Source organism: Pogoniulus pusillus, chromosome 33 (assembly GCF_015220805.1).
Source record: "Pogoniulus pusillus isolate bPogPus1 chromosome 33, bPogPus1.pri, whole genome shotgun sequence".
Lineage (NCBI taxonomy): Eukaryota > Metazoa > Chordata > Aves > Piciformes > Lybiidae > Pogoniulus > Pogoniulus pusillus.
The window spans coordinates 11,308,565-11,326,714 of record NC_087296.1 but is presented as its reverse complement, the minus strand read 5'-3'; the positions used below and the strand labels follow the sequence as shown (position 1 = coordinate 11,326,714).

General features: G+C 51.4%; 1 protein-coding gene and 1 long non-coding RNA gene across 2 annotated transcripts; one reads left to right on the top strand and one right to left on the bottom strand.

Moving 5' to 3' along the window:
* Window positions 1-223: 223 nt before the first annotated feature.
* HEY2 (hes related family bHLH transcription factor with YRPW motif 2) lies at window positions 224-11,369 on the bottom strand. Its single transcript, XM_064170404.1, has 5 exons — window positions 10,980-11,369; window positions 9,543-9,621; window positions 9,341-9,424; window positions 6,488-6,569; window positions 224-1,539 (listed from the first exon to the last, which is right to left on the bottom strand). Exons 1-5 carry the CDS (start codon window positions 11,069-11,071, stop codon window positions 860-862), a joined length of 1,017 nt encoding a protein of 338 aa, XP_064026474.1. The 5' UTR covers window positions 11,072-11,369; the 3' UTR covers window positions 224-859.
* LOC135189729 (uncharacterized) lies at window positions 11,291-17,623 on the top strand. Its single transcript, XR_010308244.1, has 3 exons — window positions 11,291-11,480; window positions 14,083-15,440; window positions 15,795-17,623. It is a non-coding gene; the product is annotated as an uncharacterized LOC135189729 (long non-coding RNA).
* Window positions 17,624-18,150: the final 527 nt, after the last annotated feature.

Here is an 18,150-nt window from a genome sequence, read left to right as displayed (position 1 = left end):
GAGAGCCAGGCTGTCAAACTGAACATTCTTCCTGAAGTAAGGAAGGGAGAGCCAGGCTGTCAAACTGAACATTCTTCCTCAGCAAGCTTAAAACCCTCTCCCCTTCCAGAGCATGCCCTTCCCTGGAAAGCTATCCCAGTTCTGAAGGTGCACGCAGGGTTTTGGCTCTCTCCCATACCATTTCCATACCTGTGCAACATTACTTGTTTTAGCAGAACACACATAGATAAAGTCTTTTTATTATGGGTATTTTTTTTTCCAATATCAGGCACTTTAGAATACTCAAAACTCCTTTTCTAGCCTGGAGGAGACACAGTAGGTGTGACCCCTCACCTCTCTGCCAAACAAGGATGCATAGCTGGAGAATTATTAGTTCTAATGTCTACGTATTTCTACGTATTTCCCAGGGAACTTCTACGCTCTGACATGGTCACACTGCTCCTGAAAGCCTCTGCTGCTCCCCCAGGATGCCTTCAGCAAAGGCAGCTGAGAAGAAGGTACCACGCGGTGTCCTCACCGATGCCTGCGAGGAGAAGGGTAGCTGAGCAAGGTGTAGGTGGGCTTGCTGGCACCTCTCAAGCCCTTCGGGTGAAGGTGGCCGCTTGGCCAGGCTAAGCAGGAAGGACACGCAGAGTCCTGGAGTCTTGTGAAGGACACGTGGAGTGCCAGAGCCTCAGGAAGAAATGAGCTCCAGAGTCCTGGAGTCTCGGGAAGGACATGAGGAGTCCCAGAGCCTCGGGAAGGATGCGCAGAGCCTGGGAGCCTCGCGTGTGGGTGCGTGTGGGCACGCGTGGGGGTGTGCACACGCGTGTGTGCTGAGGGAGAGGAGGGAGCTGCGCTGGGGAGGGAGAAGGGGGACTTAAAAGGCTCCAACTTCAGTCCCCCAGGGTCGGTAGGGTTTAGTGCCGCCCCCGCTGCCAGCCTGCTGCGGGCTGCCGGCGGCCGACACGGCCAGCGGCGGGGTGATGGCTGTCGCTGCAGCCACGGCGGCGGCGGCCGCGCTGGGGGGAAGCATGGGGAAGGCGCCCGTGAAGGAGAGGGGGAAGCTCTGGGCAGCGGCCGTGGCGGCCGCCGCTGCGGCGTGCACGGTGGCCGAGAGGGACAGCAGGGAGGTAGAGAGAGGGGGGACGCAGGGAGCGACGCTGCCGGCGGAGGGGACTCTGAGGGCGGCGTCGGCGTGGGCGAAGGTGGCGGTGAGCAGGGCAGAGCCGTGGGGGGGCACGTCCGAGGAGAGTCTGCACGGGGCGGCGTCGGAAGCGTGGAGTCCGTTCGGCTGCAGCAGGGCAGCCGGGAGGTGGTGAAAGGCAGCGGCCCAGTGGTGAGGGTGCAGGGGGTGGTGGTGGTGAGCCATGGAGGAGGTCATGGCGGCGGCTTCCCTCTGAGAGGCGCAGGTGCTGAGGTGGGACACGAGTCTGACGCGCAGGGGGTCGGCCGTGTCGAGCCCCTCCACCGAAGTCAGGTACCTCGCCACTTCGGTCAGGCACTCCCGGAAACCAATGCTCATGAAATCCATGGCCAGGGAGTGAGCGTCGAAGTAACCTGCAAGGGGAGGGCAGAAGATGCGTCAAGCTGGCCTCCCGCTCAAGCTTCGGTGCCGAGGCTAACCTCAGCTGGCGAATCTCCCACCTAGGGGTTAAGATTTGCAGCGTGCAAGGCCTGTTCTCTTGATCTGTAAACGATTTGTGTGACCACCCCTGTAACGGCATAGGCTGAAGCTGGTTTAGCAGACAACACAGCAGCGCAAAAGAATTAAGTTCATAAGCACTTGTGATGCTTAAAAAGATACACGATGCCTCTCCTGAAATTCCTCAGCAAGCTGCTGCAGCGCAGTTTTGATCCGTGTGTGTGTGAACAAGACTTTCATCCACACAAAGACGCAGGCTGGAGATCAGAGAGCTTGCAGGCACTGCCCTGCCCTTTCTTCCCCTGCACTGGCATTCATCACAAGGCTCTCCAACTATTTCTCGACATTGTGAGATAGTTGTAACTGCTGCTGGGGTCCCATCTACTTCACACAGTCATTAAGACAATGTGACATACGGTGTTACTTAACTCCAAACTAAAACCATCTTGTCATGACTCTGCACACACACAGTAAAAAGCTTTACTGGGAAAACGTTTTATGTAATGCCATTGCTAATTTGGAGATGGAAGACTGACAGTCATATGGCCCATGAGGTATTTCAACAAACAGCAACTGGAGCTCCACAGGCTTGGATTTGGGGGGGAAGGAGGGGGGGGAAAAAAGGGCATTTGGGGAAAAAAAAAGGGTCTTATTAAATGCACATGAAAAGATACTCCCTTTCTACAAGGGCTTAGCATCAAAATCTAGGATTTAAGCTGCAGCTCATCAACTACAAAAACCTATTCCAGTTTGGGGAATGCTCTTCGTTTAGTTTAAAAGTAGTCTCCTTGGGGGAATAATGTCCTATCCACTCCCAAGCTTGTGCGGTGCTCTCACTGAAGATTTTGAGATAGGATGTAGAGATCAAGAGCCCTTATTATGTTGGAATGCATAGCTAATGCAGTATCTGCATCAGGCCTTGCACTCTCTGCCATGGAATAATCTCAGTCTTCCTGAAGAACGCTGGCCCCAGAGAGCTGACTCCACTCTTAGCAGCTTTCGTGCAAGAAAGGAACCTTTCTGTGGCTGCGCGCCCGCGTTGTTAACTTGAGCTCCTTTATAGATGTCGCCCCAAATCCCCTGCCTGCTGTGCGCGCCCTGCTGCCAAACCCCCCAGCTCTCCTGGTGCAGGCTGCCTCCTCACCTGCGCCTGCCTGCAACCCGAGAGCAGCTCAGCCAGCCCGTCGGGGAGCAGCGGGGCTCGGGGACTCGTCTCGACAGGCACCGGCTCCTCGCCGTTTCCATCCTGCCAGGGCCAGCGCGCCCCAGCGCTGGCTGGGAACGCCGCGCTTTGAGCTCCGCAGAAACCGACGCCGGGCAGGCAAGCAGCGCTGAGCTAGCGGGGTACCTGCTGGGGTGCCAACCAGCCTGGCATGGGGACTGCCTCTGTGCCAGAGGCTCCAGGACCTCCGGCAGCTTCAGAGGGGCTGACGTGCAGCCAAAGCCGCCTCCCGGCTCTGGCCATGAGTCAGCCAGCCTGGGAGTCCTGAGAGCATGCAGCTGAAGCCAGGGCTTCCCAGCCTCCCTCCCTCTGGACCGGAGGAGATGTGGGGGATGTGGTTGTCACCAGCTTCCCGTGAGTCTGAGCTGCTGGCTCTGTGACGAGCTGTCCCAAAGCCCTGGTGATCCTGGCTCTCCCTCAGTCTCCTCTGGTGGCCCAGACATGAAAACAGAAGGGAGATGAGAGCTGGGACTCCCAGGCACCATTATGTTTTGATTGGGATGGTTATCTATTCAGGTCTCTCCTTTGCATGTTTCCCCCAATGAGAACGAGTTTATAACGCTGGGGTTTGTTCCTTTCCAACGTCCGGGAACATCCTTCACCACCACACACACACACCACACCCCCCCACGCATATGCAGCGGTGGTTTGTAGCAAATGAGAAGCCTGCGTTTTGCTTCAGCTGTCCTGGTAACCCACCTGCTCTGCACACAGGAGAATGGCTGAGGCACCTGAGCTACACCGACACAGCTGTCAGTCACCCAGTCTAAATTTGCAGTGAAGATGCAATAAAGGCACAACAAGGTCCCAGCCAGCGACTCCCTGATGACAAATTACTCCTCGCCTGTGCTTGCTTGTACAGTCAGTGAAAAGCCCTGGCCCCAGGCCAAAATAGCTCAACACGAACAGGAGACCGTTGCCCATACCTGCCTCAGGGTGGTGGAAATAAGGAGTCTGCACAGAACCGCAGAGGTGGCAGCCTGCCTGCCTGCCTGGGAAGCTCTGAATAGCAGCGAAGGGACAGAAGCCACGTTGGGTTTCCTTCTGCGGTGCCCACCTCGGGCACACCACACCGAGCAGCGTCTGACTCCACCCTGACTTGCTTAGCCCCAGGCATTCCTCATAGTGGGTGTCCTCCATTTCTGTGCGAGGAGGATGAGCTTTTTCCAGCCCTCAATGCGTGGAACATAAGGGTATTGGGACCCATTTCTCCCTGCTACAAAAATAGCTTTTGTCCATAGGAAAAATGAGGGTTGCACATTTTTTTTTATTGATCCAAAGCAGTTCCTGGCTCAGATGATGAGTTACAAAGTGGGAATAACTACACTTGCAAATAAAACAAGCATCTGCCTTTAAAACACCCTAGGAAATGATATTTGAAGCTGTTACTTAGGTTGCAAAGTAAAACATTCAGCAAGCAGGAAAAGCAGGCTTAAACTTTGCCCAGTGCTAGCATGAAACTCCTTTCCCTTCAAGTTTCTTACTCCATGCAGCGAGATTGCTCTTCTCTCTGGGGCTCACGGCAAAGATAAAGTATTTGTGAAGTGATCAGGTGTTACAGTGAAGCATCACCAACTACAGACCATGGCGTGGGGCTGAGCCAGCATCACCTCTTCTGTACCCTGATGCGTGGAACCTTCCCACACTGCTCTCGGCAGCTGTGGCAGGGAATGGCCTGGCAGCAGCTGACCAAGAAGACAGGGACAACAAAATCCAGCTTGTTCCACCGGGAACCAGGGCTCTGCCAACCCACACACATCTCCTATGGCAGATCCCAGCCCACCCAACCTGACCCTTCACAAAATAGAATCATAGAACCGTTGAGGTTGGAAGAGATCTTTGAGATCATCGAGTCCAGTTGCTTGCCCAGAGCTCAAAAAAGAGTAAATAATCCCCCCTCAAAATAAAATAATCCCCAACATACTTTTTTTTTGGGGGGGGGAGGAGGGGGAGGTACCCAAATTAGAGTAAATTAAGTCTCTGATGGGGTTCACTTCCTGACCCTCCTGCTGTGGGTACAGACATCGGAGGGCAGAAGCTGCTGCAGTTCTCCAGAGGAGCGATGCAGGGTGCGAGGCAGGGATCAAGCTGGGATAGCTGAGTGGCACATCGTGCAGGGAGGACCAAGAGAAGCAAGCACCACGTCCCTCAGCAGCTCAGCCTTGTTTGCCCTGTACACCAAGTGAGACGAGAGCTCGTGGAGAGCCAGCACGCAGCCCCCGCAGACGGCACCATCGCCGACACGCAACAGAGGATCTGAATTCAAATTGCACAAGCATGACCAATTCTGGCCTTCCGTAACTTTCAAGAGTTTCCTCAAGAGCTCTACCAAATAAAGAGTGCTTTTTAAAGGACTTTTTGGGATATAAAAATTAACTGTTTCGCTTCCCCACCCCCTCTCCCCCCCTTTGTTTTAATTGTGCACGTTTTCTGAGGAATGGAGAGGCAAGTGTGTTAGGTGAAGAACAAAATGCCTTTCACCTCTAGCAAATCAGTGTGAAGTTTTAGATGCATTAATGCAAAAGCCTTGTAACACCTAGCAAACACTTATGTCAGCTTGCTGCTAACTTTCACAAACACCACCAGCCTCTCCTACCCCCATCTGTTGGTATGCGTGCACCCATCAGAAGCTCAGCTCTGGAATCACTGAAAGGTGAAGAGAAGAGCAGTAATTCAGCCACGGGCTAAAAACGCCTAAGTCTAAGAAGAAAGGAGAAGAGAGAGAGCATCAGCCTCCTCTTTTCTAGCCTTCACCTCTACAGCAGAAGGGGTCAAATCGCGCTGTTAGCATGGCACCGGTTTGAACCCTAACCACGGTGGGTAGCACGGGGACGCGGGGCCCTGCTTTGCAGGCGGCCAGCTAAAGCTTTTTGCTCAGAGTTAAGTTCCAAAATGTTGATTGCACAGAAGAACTCGTGGGTGGCTGAAATCGTTTGGCCTGCAGCCTCCGGGCTGTCAGCTTGCACAAGCGAGGTACGCGCGGCTCCCGGCTGTCAGCTGAGCTTCTGGGTCACCCAGCGCAGCCCCTGCGTCACGCCGGCACCGCTGCCAGCCAGCGACCCGCACCTCCGACACACGCACGCAGCACGACCGCAGCGCAGCGCTGCCTGCTCCGCCAGGTGCTTGCCCCCGCGCAGAGCACGGCTGCGTTTTGTTCTGCTGACCGAAAGGGTCTAACCTGGCATCTGAAAGTTTTGCCAGAACAAAGACCGTCCACCGACAATAATGAAAGCTCCTCTGCGTCCGCTTGCTTGGGTAGAGCTGCTGGATAATGAGGCTTAGCGTTGGGTTTGGGCTACACAATTGTTACCATAAACCTCCTGTTTATGTTTGGTGTTTGTGTATTTGTTTTGTCTCCCTGTGCAGATTTCAGTGCTCTTTGGAAACCCCAAACAAATCTCTGACTGGGCTGCCTGTGAATGAAGCCTTTACTCCCACAGTGTTATGAAAGCAAACACAAGCCCAGGGTCAAGTGCTTCTTTTGTCCCAGTAGTTCTTTCCCACGAGTTCAATCCTGCCATTAGCATTGATTTCCACTCCTTTAATCTGGAAATGCCTATCACAGCTCCTCATAGCAGGTCTTTTTTTTCTTTTCCCTGAGATTTCTCCAAATGCTAGAAAAGAAACGGTCAGCTCCTTACCTTTACCTCCTGTTGCCTGCAGCATCTTCAGATGATCCACTGTCATTTGCAGTATTTCTGCTTTTTCTAATTTGGCAGATCCCTTTGAGATAAGAGACTTGCATAAGTAAAGGCTTACAAGTACTAGGAACTTTAATTTGATATACTTTCCACTGAGCTCAGCCTTATGGTTTCAATTTCCCCTATCATTAGGCTTAATTCTTTCATGAGCATCTGCCTCCCAGACTCTGTCTGCGGACTAATGCTGTCCCCTCCCCAGCAAAACCAGCAGCAGAATTTTGCTTTATTAAAGCTGTAGTTCAGTCTAGCTCTGGCCTTTGACGCTGTCATCTCTATGCTACCTTCAAGAAATGCGAGAAGTACGTAGCTTTCTGGAGTTTATTTGACAACAAACACAGAGGGAGAGCTGGCAGGACAGGTCTGCACAGCAATCCGAGCCCCTGCTGCGACATTTCGTTGCTGCTTTTACCAGTAGGTGTCCCTGTGGACACACATCCAGAAGTCTCCCTTTTTATCGCCCGTTAATAGCCTTTTGAGTTCTGAATATTCTCACTCTGCATTGAAAAAAGCAGGCACATAGTGCTTAAAGTTAGCAACAAGTCTCGTTTGCAGGGACGGAGGATCACAGAGACACAGAAGTGTAGAACCATGAAAGTCACAGAACCATAAAAAATCACAGAATCACAGCACTGTATTTTGGGTGGGCAAGACTCTGGAGGTCATCCAGACCAACCATTCTTTACCTCTACCAAGCCTGGTGCTAAAGCATGTGCCTGAGCACCACATCTCTGCATGAAGCTAAACACTGTGAGAGAGTTTAGCTCCTCTCTCAGTAAGAAATATTTGCTGTTACCCAAGGTGGCTCACATAGCTACAATAGGTGCTGGGAAAGTATGAAATACAACTCCAAAGGTGCTGTGAACACACTGGTCTCTAAGTAAAACTGCTTTGTATGGTGTCACTACCTGAGCACAGCCAGACAACTGAGTTTACCGTGCAGACATTGCTCCACTGCAAGAGCTCACTCCTCTGCATTAGTTAAAACCAGGCCCACATGAGCTGCAGCCACGGGTGGATGGCTTGTGTGAGCCATGTTCTCCTAGCTAGCACCTGGGCCACCTCACTGCCAGTGACCAGGTAAAGCTGAGACCTTGCCCCACAGCCCCACTGTGCCATAGCAGACCGCTGCCAGGGACTCTAGAGAGCAGAGCTGTGTTGTGGGGAGGGAGGGAGCGAGGCGGAAGCGAAACTAAACCTCCAACTTGGAAACTTCAGTGAGCTGAATGTCAAGGAGCTGGAAGAGGACCTATGACTTTGTCCTTGGCATAGTGCAGGAAAATGGTGAGGCTCCCTGAGCAGAATACAGCACACGCTCAGTTTTACGCCAACACTTTTCTTTCAATCCCCCTTACTGCTTTCAGCACTTTCCTCATACAAAGGTTGTTGTGCTTATGAATTTTCGGTCAGATTCCCCCATTTTACATGCAGCTACATCCCTTAGTTCTCTCAGGCTTCATCTTTTCCACAGCCACAGTACAAGCTGTCTCAGTGAGAGTGACTAATAGCTCAAAACTGCATGGCGCTGGGTAATTTCCAAGGGCTCTGTAGGATTTGTTTTATAATGTTTGTGGTTTTCAAGAAGTAAACAATAAAAAGGGACAAACAACTGTTGTCTCTTGCCCCTGTTTATCTAGCTGAAAATATCCCTGCCACTCTGCTTTGCCAGAGCCTACAGGAGGGGATAGTCACAGCTAGCACAGTTATGAACAGCATATTGCAGGTGACACAAGCGATGCTCTCACCATCATCACGATATGAAACTTTTCTTTACAGCTGCCTTTTCTTCAGACCAAGGACATCACAGGCAGCGTTTGCCATGCTGCTGCCACTGACATTCAGCCCCTGCAATCCTGCTCTTTAATTTTGCTTTCTGGGGTTTATTTTACTGTTACAAGAAGTTAGGTTCTTTCTTTTCAGTTAGCTGCTTGTTGTGCCCGGCGCAGTACCCACAGATCTTCTTCAGGTACCTCCAGTAAAAGAACAAGGCTAAACTATCAAACCAAAGCCCCCCAAATGAAAAATCAAGATACAGAAAGGAAATACATAACTGAATTTCAATGGCATAAACATGCCCTTTATACAGGACAGGCTGTACTCCAGGCTTTGGGTCTATTGGTTCAGACCCAAACTACCTTAACTGAAGTTAGCTGGATCCTTCCAGCCTCCTTACTGGATACTTCTCTCACCAAAAGTCTCTGTAGCTATCCCTGACTTCGCCAGCTCACATGACATGGGTCTAGGCCCCCTCCTAATGCCCTGCTTGTAAAGAGTCATTTTAAAACATGAATAATCCATACTGCCTGCTCCCTCTTTAGGAAAGTGGATTGGTTGGTAACTGAAATGGTCAATTGAAAGTAAAAGGTGTCTTAAAGCAGAAGTGAAGGAAATGATATTTAAAGAGAGAAGGTTACACAGGTTTGGGGGAGCTGTGTCTTGGCTTTGGGTGGGTTTTATTTTTTAATAAATATGGAGTAAAGCACATTTTTAACAAAACCACTACTGGAATTCATCGAAAGAACAGAGGCAACATGAACACAGTTACCCTTAAGGGGAAAAAAAAAAGCACGAGTCAAAGAATGGAAATGTTTTTCAGCCTTATAATGAATTATGTTTCTAATAGTTTCACCACAAGAAAGCATTTTTATTGAAATGCCTGCTTTGTGCCAGATCAGGACACATACAGTATTATTTTAATGAGTTTTACAAGAGAACTAACATTGCCAGATGAGATACAGAAGAAAAAGAAAGGAAAAAAAAAAGGGGGGGGAGGAGGGAGGGGAAAAAAAAGCTTACTTGTTTTTCAAAAGCAGTTGGCACAAGCCTCCTCAGCTCTGATAAACTGTTATTTATACGATCTCGGCGCCTCTTCTCTATAATCTAGTCCCAAAAGAAAACAAAACCCAAAGACACATGAGGTTTGTAAAAGAAGCTGAAGGGTAAAAATCACCGCACGCATGCACACTGTCACACGGGAAGAGAATTGAACACAACGTACCCCTCTTCTTTTCTTTCTGGCCATAATCTGAGATGTTGTTGTTGGGGAGCTTGAGCGAATGACAGAACTGTTGCTTTGCCTGTGGAGCAATGGAAGTATGTCAGGTGTTGCACAGCTTGACGTTGGTCTTTGAAGACACCCTAGGTCACAGTATTTAGTATGTGCAGTCCTTCTCCTGCCACTTTCAGTGCTTGGAAGATGTGCTTTGCACTGCACAGTGTTTTTAAAGGGACAGAAATCCTTCATTTGTGATGGACCCAGCACATTTTTGGAATTGACTGAACAGTCTCTTGGCAATAAAGTCCTTTTCTGGAGACAGCTCATTGCCCAGCTCAGTTGATTCCATTTTTGTTGCATATAAGGCCCTGTCTACCAGACACAGGTTGAAGAACCAAAGTCCTAAGCCACACGAACCATAGAATCCATAGAATTGTTTAGGTTGGAAAAGAGCTTTAAGATCATTAAGCCAAACCATTAACCCAGCACTGCTGGGTCCCCCAGTACCACATCTACAAGTCTTTTAAACTCCTCCAAGGATGTGGACTTCACTGCTTTCCTGAGCTGCCTGTTCCAGGGCCTGACAGTAACATTAAATGCAGTGATTCTGTAAGGTGGCTGCCCTCGTAATCCTTTTGAGCAAGGGTTTTTTCCTAATGTCCAACCTAAATCTTCCCTCCATCTCCATATGCTCTAGCAGTGTTAACTACACGTATCTGATGCCACCACCTCTACTTGCCCACTAGGTTTTGCCATCCCTGCCCATCACTACAAGTCCAAAGCCAGCTGCCCAGTGTGGGTCTGTTGGGTGGTCCCGCACCAGGATCAGAGTTCAAGATTTACTTTTAAGACTACACTGCCCAGGAGTAAGAAAAGGCTTTTATTTCAGCATGAGCAAGCAAAAAAAGCCAGTAGCTTTCAATACTTGTTTAGCCAGTGAAGTACACTGGATGGAGGCTGCAGTTCTTGTGCCTCTAAATGGGCAAGGGCAGCTCTGACCACCAGCAGGGAATCCAGGAGCACCTTCAGCCGAAGGCTTGCTCTGGGGATTTGCTGAAGTCACGACTCAATTGCTGCGCATCCCTGCTCTCTGCTCGCCACTCCTTTCCCCCTGGCACCCGTTCCCGTAGGTTTCCCGGCCTACTGCGGAGCTAGTTTGGGGAAAATCTGGTTGAAAATGGCCAATTAAGCGAAGCTAACGAGCTGCAGCCCGTGGGCTCACAGGCTCCGAGTAACGCCGAGGGTCAAGCAGCTAAACCGCGGGGTGAATTCCTGTGGGGAGCTATCAACAAGCTGCTATTTGACCTGGAGTGGTACAAACCTTCACCCTTCTTCTCACTCAGCGGCTGCCTATCCCGGTCGAGATACCCCCTGGCCCTGCCTCATCCCGGGGCACATTCCGAGTCGGCAATCCCGGGGATCTGGAGGTGCTCCACTTACCCGGAGTAGTTGTTCTCGCTCCCCACGTCTATCGTCTCGTCCATGTCGCTGTCTGAGGTAGTTTCCTCACACGGCCGCTTCATCGTGGGCATAGGACGCGGCGCAGCTTATGGCCGTGGTATGGACAGAGATAAATAAATCCGTAGGGGGGTGGGGGGAAGAAGAAGGGGACCTCCGGTACGGCACGGCTCGGCTCCGCTCCGCACCGCCAGCAGAGCGAACCGTCTCTGAAGTGCTTTCCCACGCCGCGGCACAGCCTCAAGCCCGCCGGCCCGCCCCCGGCCAAACGCGCCCCGCCCCGCCGGGGGTGACGGGCACGGGGGGGGCCGCCCACCGCGAAGAAGCGGGCGGCAGCGCCGTAGGGGTCCAGCCGCTCTCGGGTCGCGGCAGGCAGGGAGTGGAGAGCGGCAGATGCCCCCGACACGGGGCTTCGGGGCATCCTCCGGGGGAAACAAGCAGCATCTGGCTTCCTGGTCCTTCCATGTCGCCGGGGGTCGAGGGGTATGTGCGAGAAGGCGGCCCTAATGTCCCACCCGGCGTTTAGGGGGGGTCTTCTGGCCCCTAGCCCCAAAGCCCCGAGCCTGATCAGCACCCCTGTGCCGCCCTGCAAAGCCCCCGGTGGTGGTGAGCAGTCCCGGCCGCGGCTCCCCCGGTGCCGCCGTGTGTCGCGTAGAGCACAGGAGCGCGAGTTTGAGGCTGTGTAAACCCCAGGGAGGGTATAAAGCCTGGGAAGGGCATAAATCCTGGGAAGAGTATAAATCCCCGGGAAGATACAAATCCCAGCCCAGCCGAGCTTGCGGCCCCGCCCGCCCCGTTTCGCCGGGGCTCCGAGGCGCAGCGGGCACCGGCAGGGACGAGAGCCAAGCACGGCGGTAATCCCGGCTGGAAAGGACTCGGAGGAAGCGTAGAGGCTCGGTTACCGGAGGCTCTGTAGAAGGCGAGTTTTATTTTGCTTTCGTTTGGGGTTTCCCCCTCACCTCTCCGTCAGCTGTTCTCTAATTCCGAGTTCCTGACAAAGCACAGTCGGGCTGGTGCGTTCGCGGATCTCCCACCTTCGAAGGCTGTCTCGCTCTGCCTTGTCCCGTCTGCCACCATCACGGGAACCATTTTTCTGCCACTCTGGCTGCCAGGACGCTGGCTGAGAGTAGCTGGGGGCGGTGAGCACGCTGCGGCGACGGCAGCAGCCCGATCACCGCCGTGTCGCCCTGTCCTGAAGTGTTCAGGTACAGCTGGGCAGGAGCAGCCCTTCCCCCTCTCCCCCTCTTCCCTCCCCCCCAGCCTCCAGCACCTTCCGGAGAGAAGCAATTACCGGGAACCCCCAAGTGACGGGGGATGTTCCCGTCTCACCACCGTGGCCGCCGGGCACTTGCTTCTTCGGGTTTCCAGCCCGAGGAAGGGGGAGAACGGCGGGTCGGGAAGGGAGAAAAGAGCCGGAGGAGGCAGCGGGGACTCCGGCTGCGCTTTCGGGGCACGCTGAGAGCCCGGCGGGCCGAGCAGGCACCCCCAAGAGCTGCTGCCCGCGGGAGGAGTCAGCTCCGGCTGGCTCTCACCGAGCTGCCGATGGGGCCGGGGACTCGGCTTTGCATTCGCTCGGGCGCAGGTGCTTTGCGGCTCGCTTGCGGCTGTGCATGCTGGAAGGCGCCGTGGCGAAAGAGAAACCGGCGCCAGCCTTTCCCCCCCCCCCTCTCGCTAATACCCTCGGTCTTTGCAAGTACATTTGGTGACACGTCGGGTGTTGGCTCTTTCATGTGGCTGCTGCTGCTGTGTAAAGGAACAGCGGGATTTCATGCCTCATTGCCCTACCGGGGCATCCTTTTCATGCTGCCCGTGTGCGCGGCTCCGCTGCTGCTTAGGCACAAGAGAAGAGAAGGGCCAGAGGGAAAGGCTAAGGCAGCTCCCGGGAACTGGGGACACATTCCCCACAATGGTCCCTTTGATGGGATCTGACCAAAGAAAAAAAACCGCAACAACGAAATATCTTCCCCGAACCACCACTGAAAAAAAAAATTATCATCTGAACACAAACAAACAAACCGAACAAAACACCGAAAAGCAAACAAACAAAACCTAAAACAAACCCCCCAAAACCAAACAAAAAAACTCAAACAAAGAAAAAAAATCACACACACACAAAAAAATAGAATAAAAGACCTAAGAACAAAAACCACCACACGAACAACAACAAAAAATCCAACCTAAAAAAAGCATTGGGACCATTCGGGAGAAATAGAATAGCAGGAACTGCCTCTGGCTGGTCTAGTGGAAGGTTACCCTGTCCATGGCAGGGAGGCTGGAGATGATCTTTAAGGTCCTTTCCAATCCGAACCGTTCTATGAATTTAGGATTCCGGCGCCCGGCTGCAATTTGAAGCACCAGCGCGGTGAAAATCTGGAAGCAGACTCAGCAGTTTTACTGCTCGGCGTGGGAGTTTCTAGATTAAATAAACATAAAGCTCAGCCCAGAATAAAAAATTCCTCTCCGTTGCCTGTGCTACGAGGACAGGGATTTGAGGCACCTGCGGAGGCCAGACCCGCTCGGGAGCGGGGAGCGATGTTCCGCCGCAGCCACCGCCCGTCAGAGCGGTAGGGGACACTCTGAGATAAAAATCCCTGTCACCTCGCATGGGGTGCAGCTGCTTTAGATGCTCCTGCAAATTCTTCCGAGCCTGGGCGACCGGCTGGAGGGTGGGGATGTGAAACCCCTCCGAAACAGCATTAGTCACCAGCGGGACGCCGGTGCCGTTCCGAGCTGTCCTGGCGTTCTGCACTGAAGTATTTCATGTCACGCATCGGTACTGCCAGATTTGTCATTTCTCCTCGCTCTAGAGATAGTTCCTGCTGTCCTATGTTGTTGGGGTTTGTTCCTTTTCCTTTTTTTTTTTCCCTAGGGAACAAGTCTTTCTTGTTTTTCTCCTACAGAAACCTGAGCTAGCCCACGGTTAGCTCCCCGAGCGGAGCTTACACCCGCGTTGTTCATCGCGGATCCGTCTACCAAATCCTCTTGGGCAGCCTTGTGAGGTCACTCCTCCGGGAAGCCCCCAGCGTTAACATGCGATTGCTGTTCTCATTTTCTCCGTATTAATTCATTTTCTTTCCCTCCTTAGATCTGCCTGCTCCCTGGGACAGGGACGGGCTTTCCCGGGACGCAGCTGGGAAGGCGCAGCCTTGCCACCTCTGTCAGGTCCCCGTTGCGGGTGCCGCGGTTCGGGGGTCTCTCTGGCAGGCCCAGAGAGCCACCAGGGAGAGGTGAAACCTCAGGATCTGTCTCAAGCCCGGTTGGAAATACGTCGTGTGACCAGCGAGTTCCTTTCTGCAGTGGCCCCCTCCGGCGCGTCCGCTGCAGCGGGCTCGGAGCTGCACTGATGGCGTGCAGCTGAATCCCGGGCAAACCATCATCCTCCTTTCCCGGAGACTTATCACTTCACAGGAGCAAAGCCTGAGTCTCCCTCCTTTGCCTCCTGCAACACCCTGCCTCGCCGTTCCAGTGGCCGGCAGAAAGCCGCGGCTCCCCTTCGCTGCCCGGAGCCCCGGGAAAAGTACCCCCGGCCGGCGGGGAGCGGCTCGGCGGAGGCTCCTGGGGACGGCGAGGGGAGGTCAGGCAGCTCCCGCTCCTTCCTCCTCCCCACCTCCACTTGGTTGGGGTTTTGTTGTTTCTGGTTTTCCCGTCGCAAAAAGCGCGGTGCGAACGCAAGCTCCCGGGGCCTGCAGGCGGCGGCGGGATGCCGGGTCCCGCAGAGAAGCGACTCTCGTCTGCCTTCCCCCCCCCAACCCTCGCCAAATCAATCTGCCATTCCCCCCAGGCTCAGCATTGCTCCTTTTACGTAGCCGTGAGACGTTTACAGCTAAATAGTTAAGAGTTCTAAAGAACGTTTGAAACATGAGCGTAATCCCCTGAAGGAGCTGAAGTTTTGCCTCTCTCTTTTCACTCAAGATTGTCCTCTTTCTGTTTCTTCACTGGAGCAGAAGGCACCTAGACTTTTAGTCTCAGAGCTGATTTTTACTTTATACTTTTGCTTTTTGCCTTGATACCTCTTAACAAACATTTTGATCCCATTTCCTTCACCCAGTAAGCAGCTTTTTAGGTATGACTCTTCTACTCCTCTTAAATTACTTTCTCTAAGAGCTGTAGAGAAGAATAATCCACATTCGTGGGCTACAAAAACATGGTGTGTTGTTATTTTTCTTGCTGGACTCATGATTAACTGGCAGGAAAAGTTGAAAAACGAGAGGAAAGCTCTTCTTGATACAATTTTGTTTGTTCTCTGATGTGATTATGACTAAAATGTTAACATGATTTCTGGCTAAGATCATAGCAAGGCAGAAGTGACAGGCTGAAGAAGGAGCAGAGCGCTGGTGAAACCAGGATTGAAAGGATGAAGGAAGAGCAGAGAGCTGGGGGGAGCCACGCATTAGGAAGCTGAAGGAAACAATGCTCAAAGAAGGTGGAAGGACCTTAAAATAGGTGGGTTTGCCTGGACAGTGGCTGCACACAGGTGGAAGTGAATGCAGCATTCCACTCATGTTTGCACCGCGGAGTATTTGACTGTCAGCTGGGCTGTAGGACTCCTAATGGCTCAGAGTAGGGCTGTGGTACTACAGCAACCACGTAGATGTTAGTAGAACTGCACTGCCCTGAGGTACCTGTGAGCACTTCAGGAGGTCATTTCATCTTTGTTTTGGGAAGTGTAAAAATCGTGGAGACTTGCTGTGAGAAGCTACAATTTCAAACTGAACATGATTGTTAAAAATACAGTAGTAAGGTGGGAAGATGCAGTGGATGTTTACTGATCTTTCTGCTTCTTCTTCTAACGTTTAGAATCGAGCTACACCTGCCAGTCTGACCTGAGGGAAGAAGCTGACTAGAAGGCTTTTAAGGCTGACTCCTGAAAACAGAAGTCTGTGCTCCCTGTGTTGTGTCACACTGCTTCTCTGCTCTTGCTGCCTACAGAGGTCAATGAATGCACCCTCCTGGGTCAAGTGCTTCCTCCTGGTCTCTAGGCAAAAGGTGCTGCGTGTTTGTCCAATCAGCCCACTAAATGCATGAAATGCTGTCCCTGAGAGCTGTCACTACCTTCTAGGTGACAGGGAGAGACAGGAATACCTCCTCTGGCTCCCAAAGGATTAAGGATCCAAGGCTGTGCTGTCTGGTGATAAGGAAGATGGTTTAGGCAGCACCCCAAGGAAGGGCTGGAGAGGAAAAGCCCTGATGCCAAAGAGCCCCGTCCTTATCTCTGCACCTTGGCACTCTTCCTATGTGATCTCATGTACTAAGGACAATTAATTAATTACATTGGAAGTGTCTGTGATCTGTGTTGAGCCTCATTTTGCATGCTCTTATTCACAACAGAACCAGCTGCAATTTGATTTAAATCAATTCACGTTCAGAATAAACCAACACTCAACAGAATAAAAGCAGCTTTGGCTTTGAATGGATGCCTGCATAGAATTGTTTGTGGTTTAACCAATCCACTCTAAAAAATAATTATTTTACTATTCCTGGGCATTCCCTTCTAGCCTAGCTTGCTTTTTGCTCTCTGCTTTAGTCTCCTGTCAGTAAAATGGAAATAGAAATTGCCTGCTAACAGCTTAAAGTCATTGTAGGGAAGGCTCTTGGTTACTGCAGAATTTTACCTGGCACTCATTGTATATGCTCTGCAAAAGTGAGGTCTTGATTTCCTTCTTGCCTTGTAGTATTTCTCAAGGACTGTACCCAGCTGTCAGTGACCCCAGGGAGATGTGGCAGTGGAGAATTAGGGCCTCACTGTGCATTTTAAACTTCCACTGAGCATCTCCTTGGCTGTGGCTCTGTGTTTTCTTCAAAGACTATGGGCCAGGGTTTCAGAACTCTCTAACTTTAGTCATCTTAATGAACAGCTTCAATGGTGTTAATGGGAACTAGGGCACTTTCTTTATTAGTGGAAACCAGGCCACTTAATTGCCTCACAAAAACACAGAGAACCTGGTCTCACAGTTTCCTGCACAACACAGATGAGGAACTTTAATCTCTTTTAGAGGTAGCTCTATTAAAATCCATGGAGCTGTAGCAAGTACCAAGTTACTGTGTCACGATGGGAACAGGGTGCTTGTTAAAGTCAGCACACAAGCACAGCTTTCTCACCAGAACTTAGGTTTTCTGTTTCAAATGCATTTCCACAGCCCTGAAACACGCTTCAGCTTGCTGGCAAGTGTGGTCAGGCTGGAGAAACAGGTCAAAAACGGGGACCTTGGTGTTTTTAAATCAAAACTTGTGAGGTTTGGGACTAAATTATTTCTCTCTTTTTCAATTCCTTCTTCCTAGCCATCCTCTTCCCTCCCCCCGCTCCCTTCTTTCTTCAGTGTTTTCACTTTAAATGAGACTTATTTGTTCTTATTGCTTGCCAAAAACTGGAGAATTGTCATTATTTGAGTTTTGTTGTCAGCTTTCTTTTAAAATAAAACACAAGATGCTTTCCAGAGAGTTAGGAAGGGACCAATTTTCAAGGAGCAAAGAGGAAACTGCAGCGGCACTAACTGAGTTTTCTTCACAAGAGGAAATAGAATGTCATCCTCGGGCTTGAAATGTAGTTGTTAATACCAAAGAACATCACCTAAAGCTCTAGAAATAAATACTCCTGTGTATAAGCTATAAAAAGATGAGATCTCAGATATTCTGTCTGGATCCATGGTATTTTAATGAACTTCCTCACTAGCATTAGCTGCTGTTGGCAGCTGGAGGTGACCACGAAACTGCAGATCCCATAAAGCTGGCAAGCAAAAGGACACACTTTCTAAACATCTATTTGTCAGTAGAAGAAGTTATGTTCTCTGGAAAAAGAAAGTGATCAAAGTACTGAAAACATCTCCCAAATGTCTGTGATAAAACACATAGGGTCAAAAATGGAATCTTCAGCTGGTAAGAGTTGTACCCCAGGTAGGGAGGAAAGAATCACAGAATCTCTTAGATTGGCAAAGCCCTTCAAGCTCCTCGAGTCCAAGCATCAGTTTCACACTGACAAGTCCTTGACCAAATCAAAGCCCTCCGCACAACATCTAATCACTGTGAATCACTATGGTTGGAAAGGAGCACCAGGAGCATCCAGTCCAACCTTCAGCCCAGCAGCCTTCATCACCAGACCATAGCCTCAAGCACCACAGCAGCCACTCTCCTTTTAAACACCTCCAGGGATGGGGAT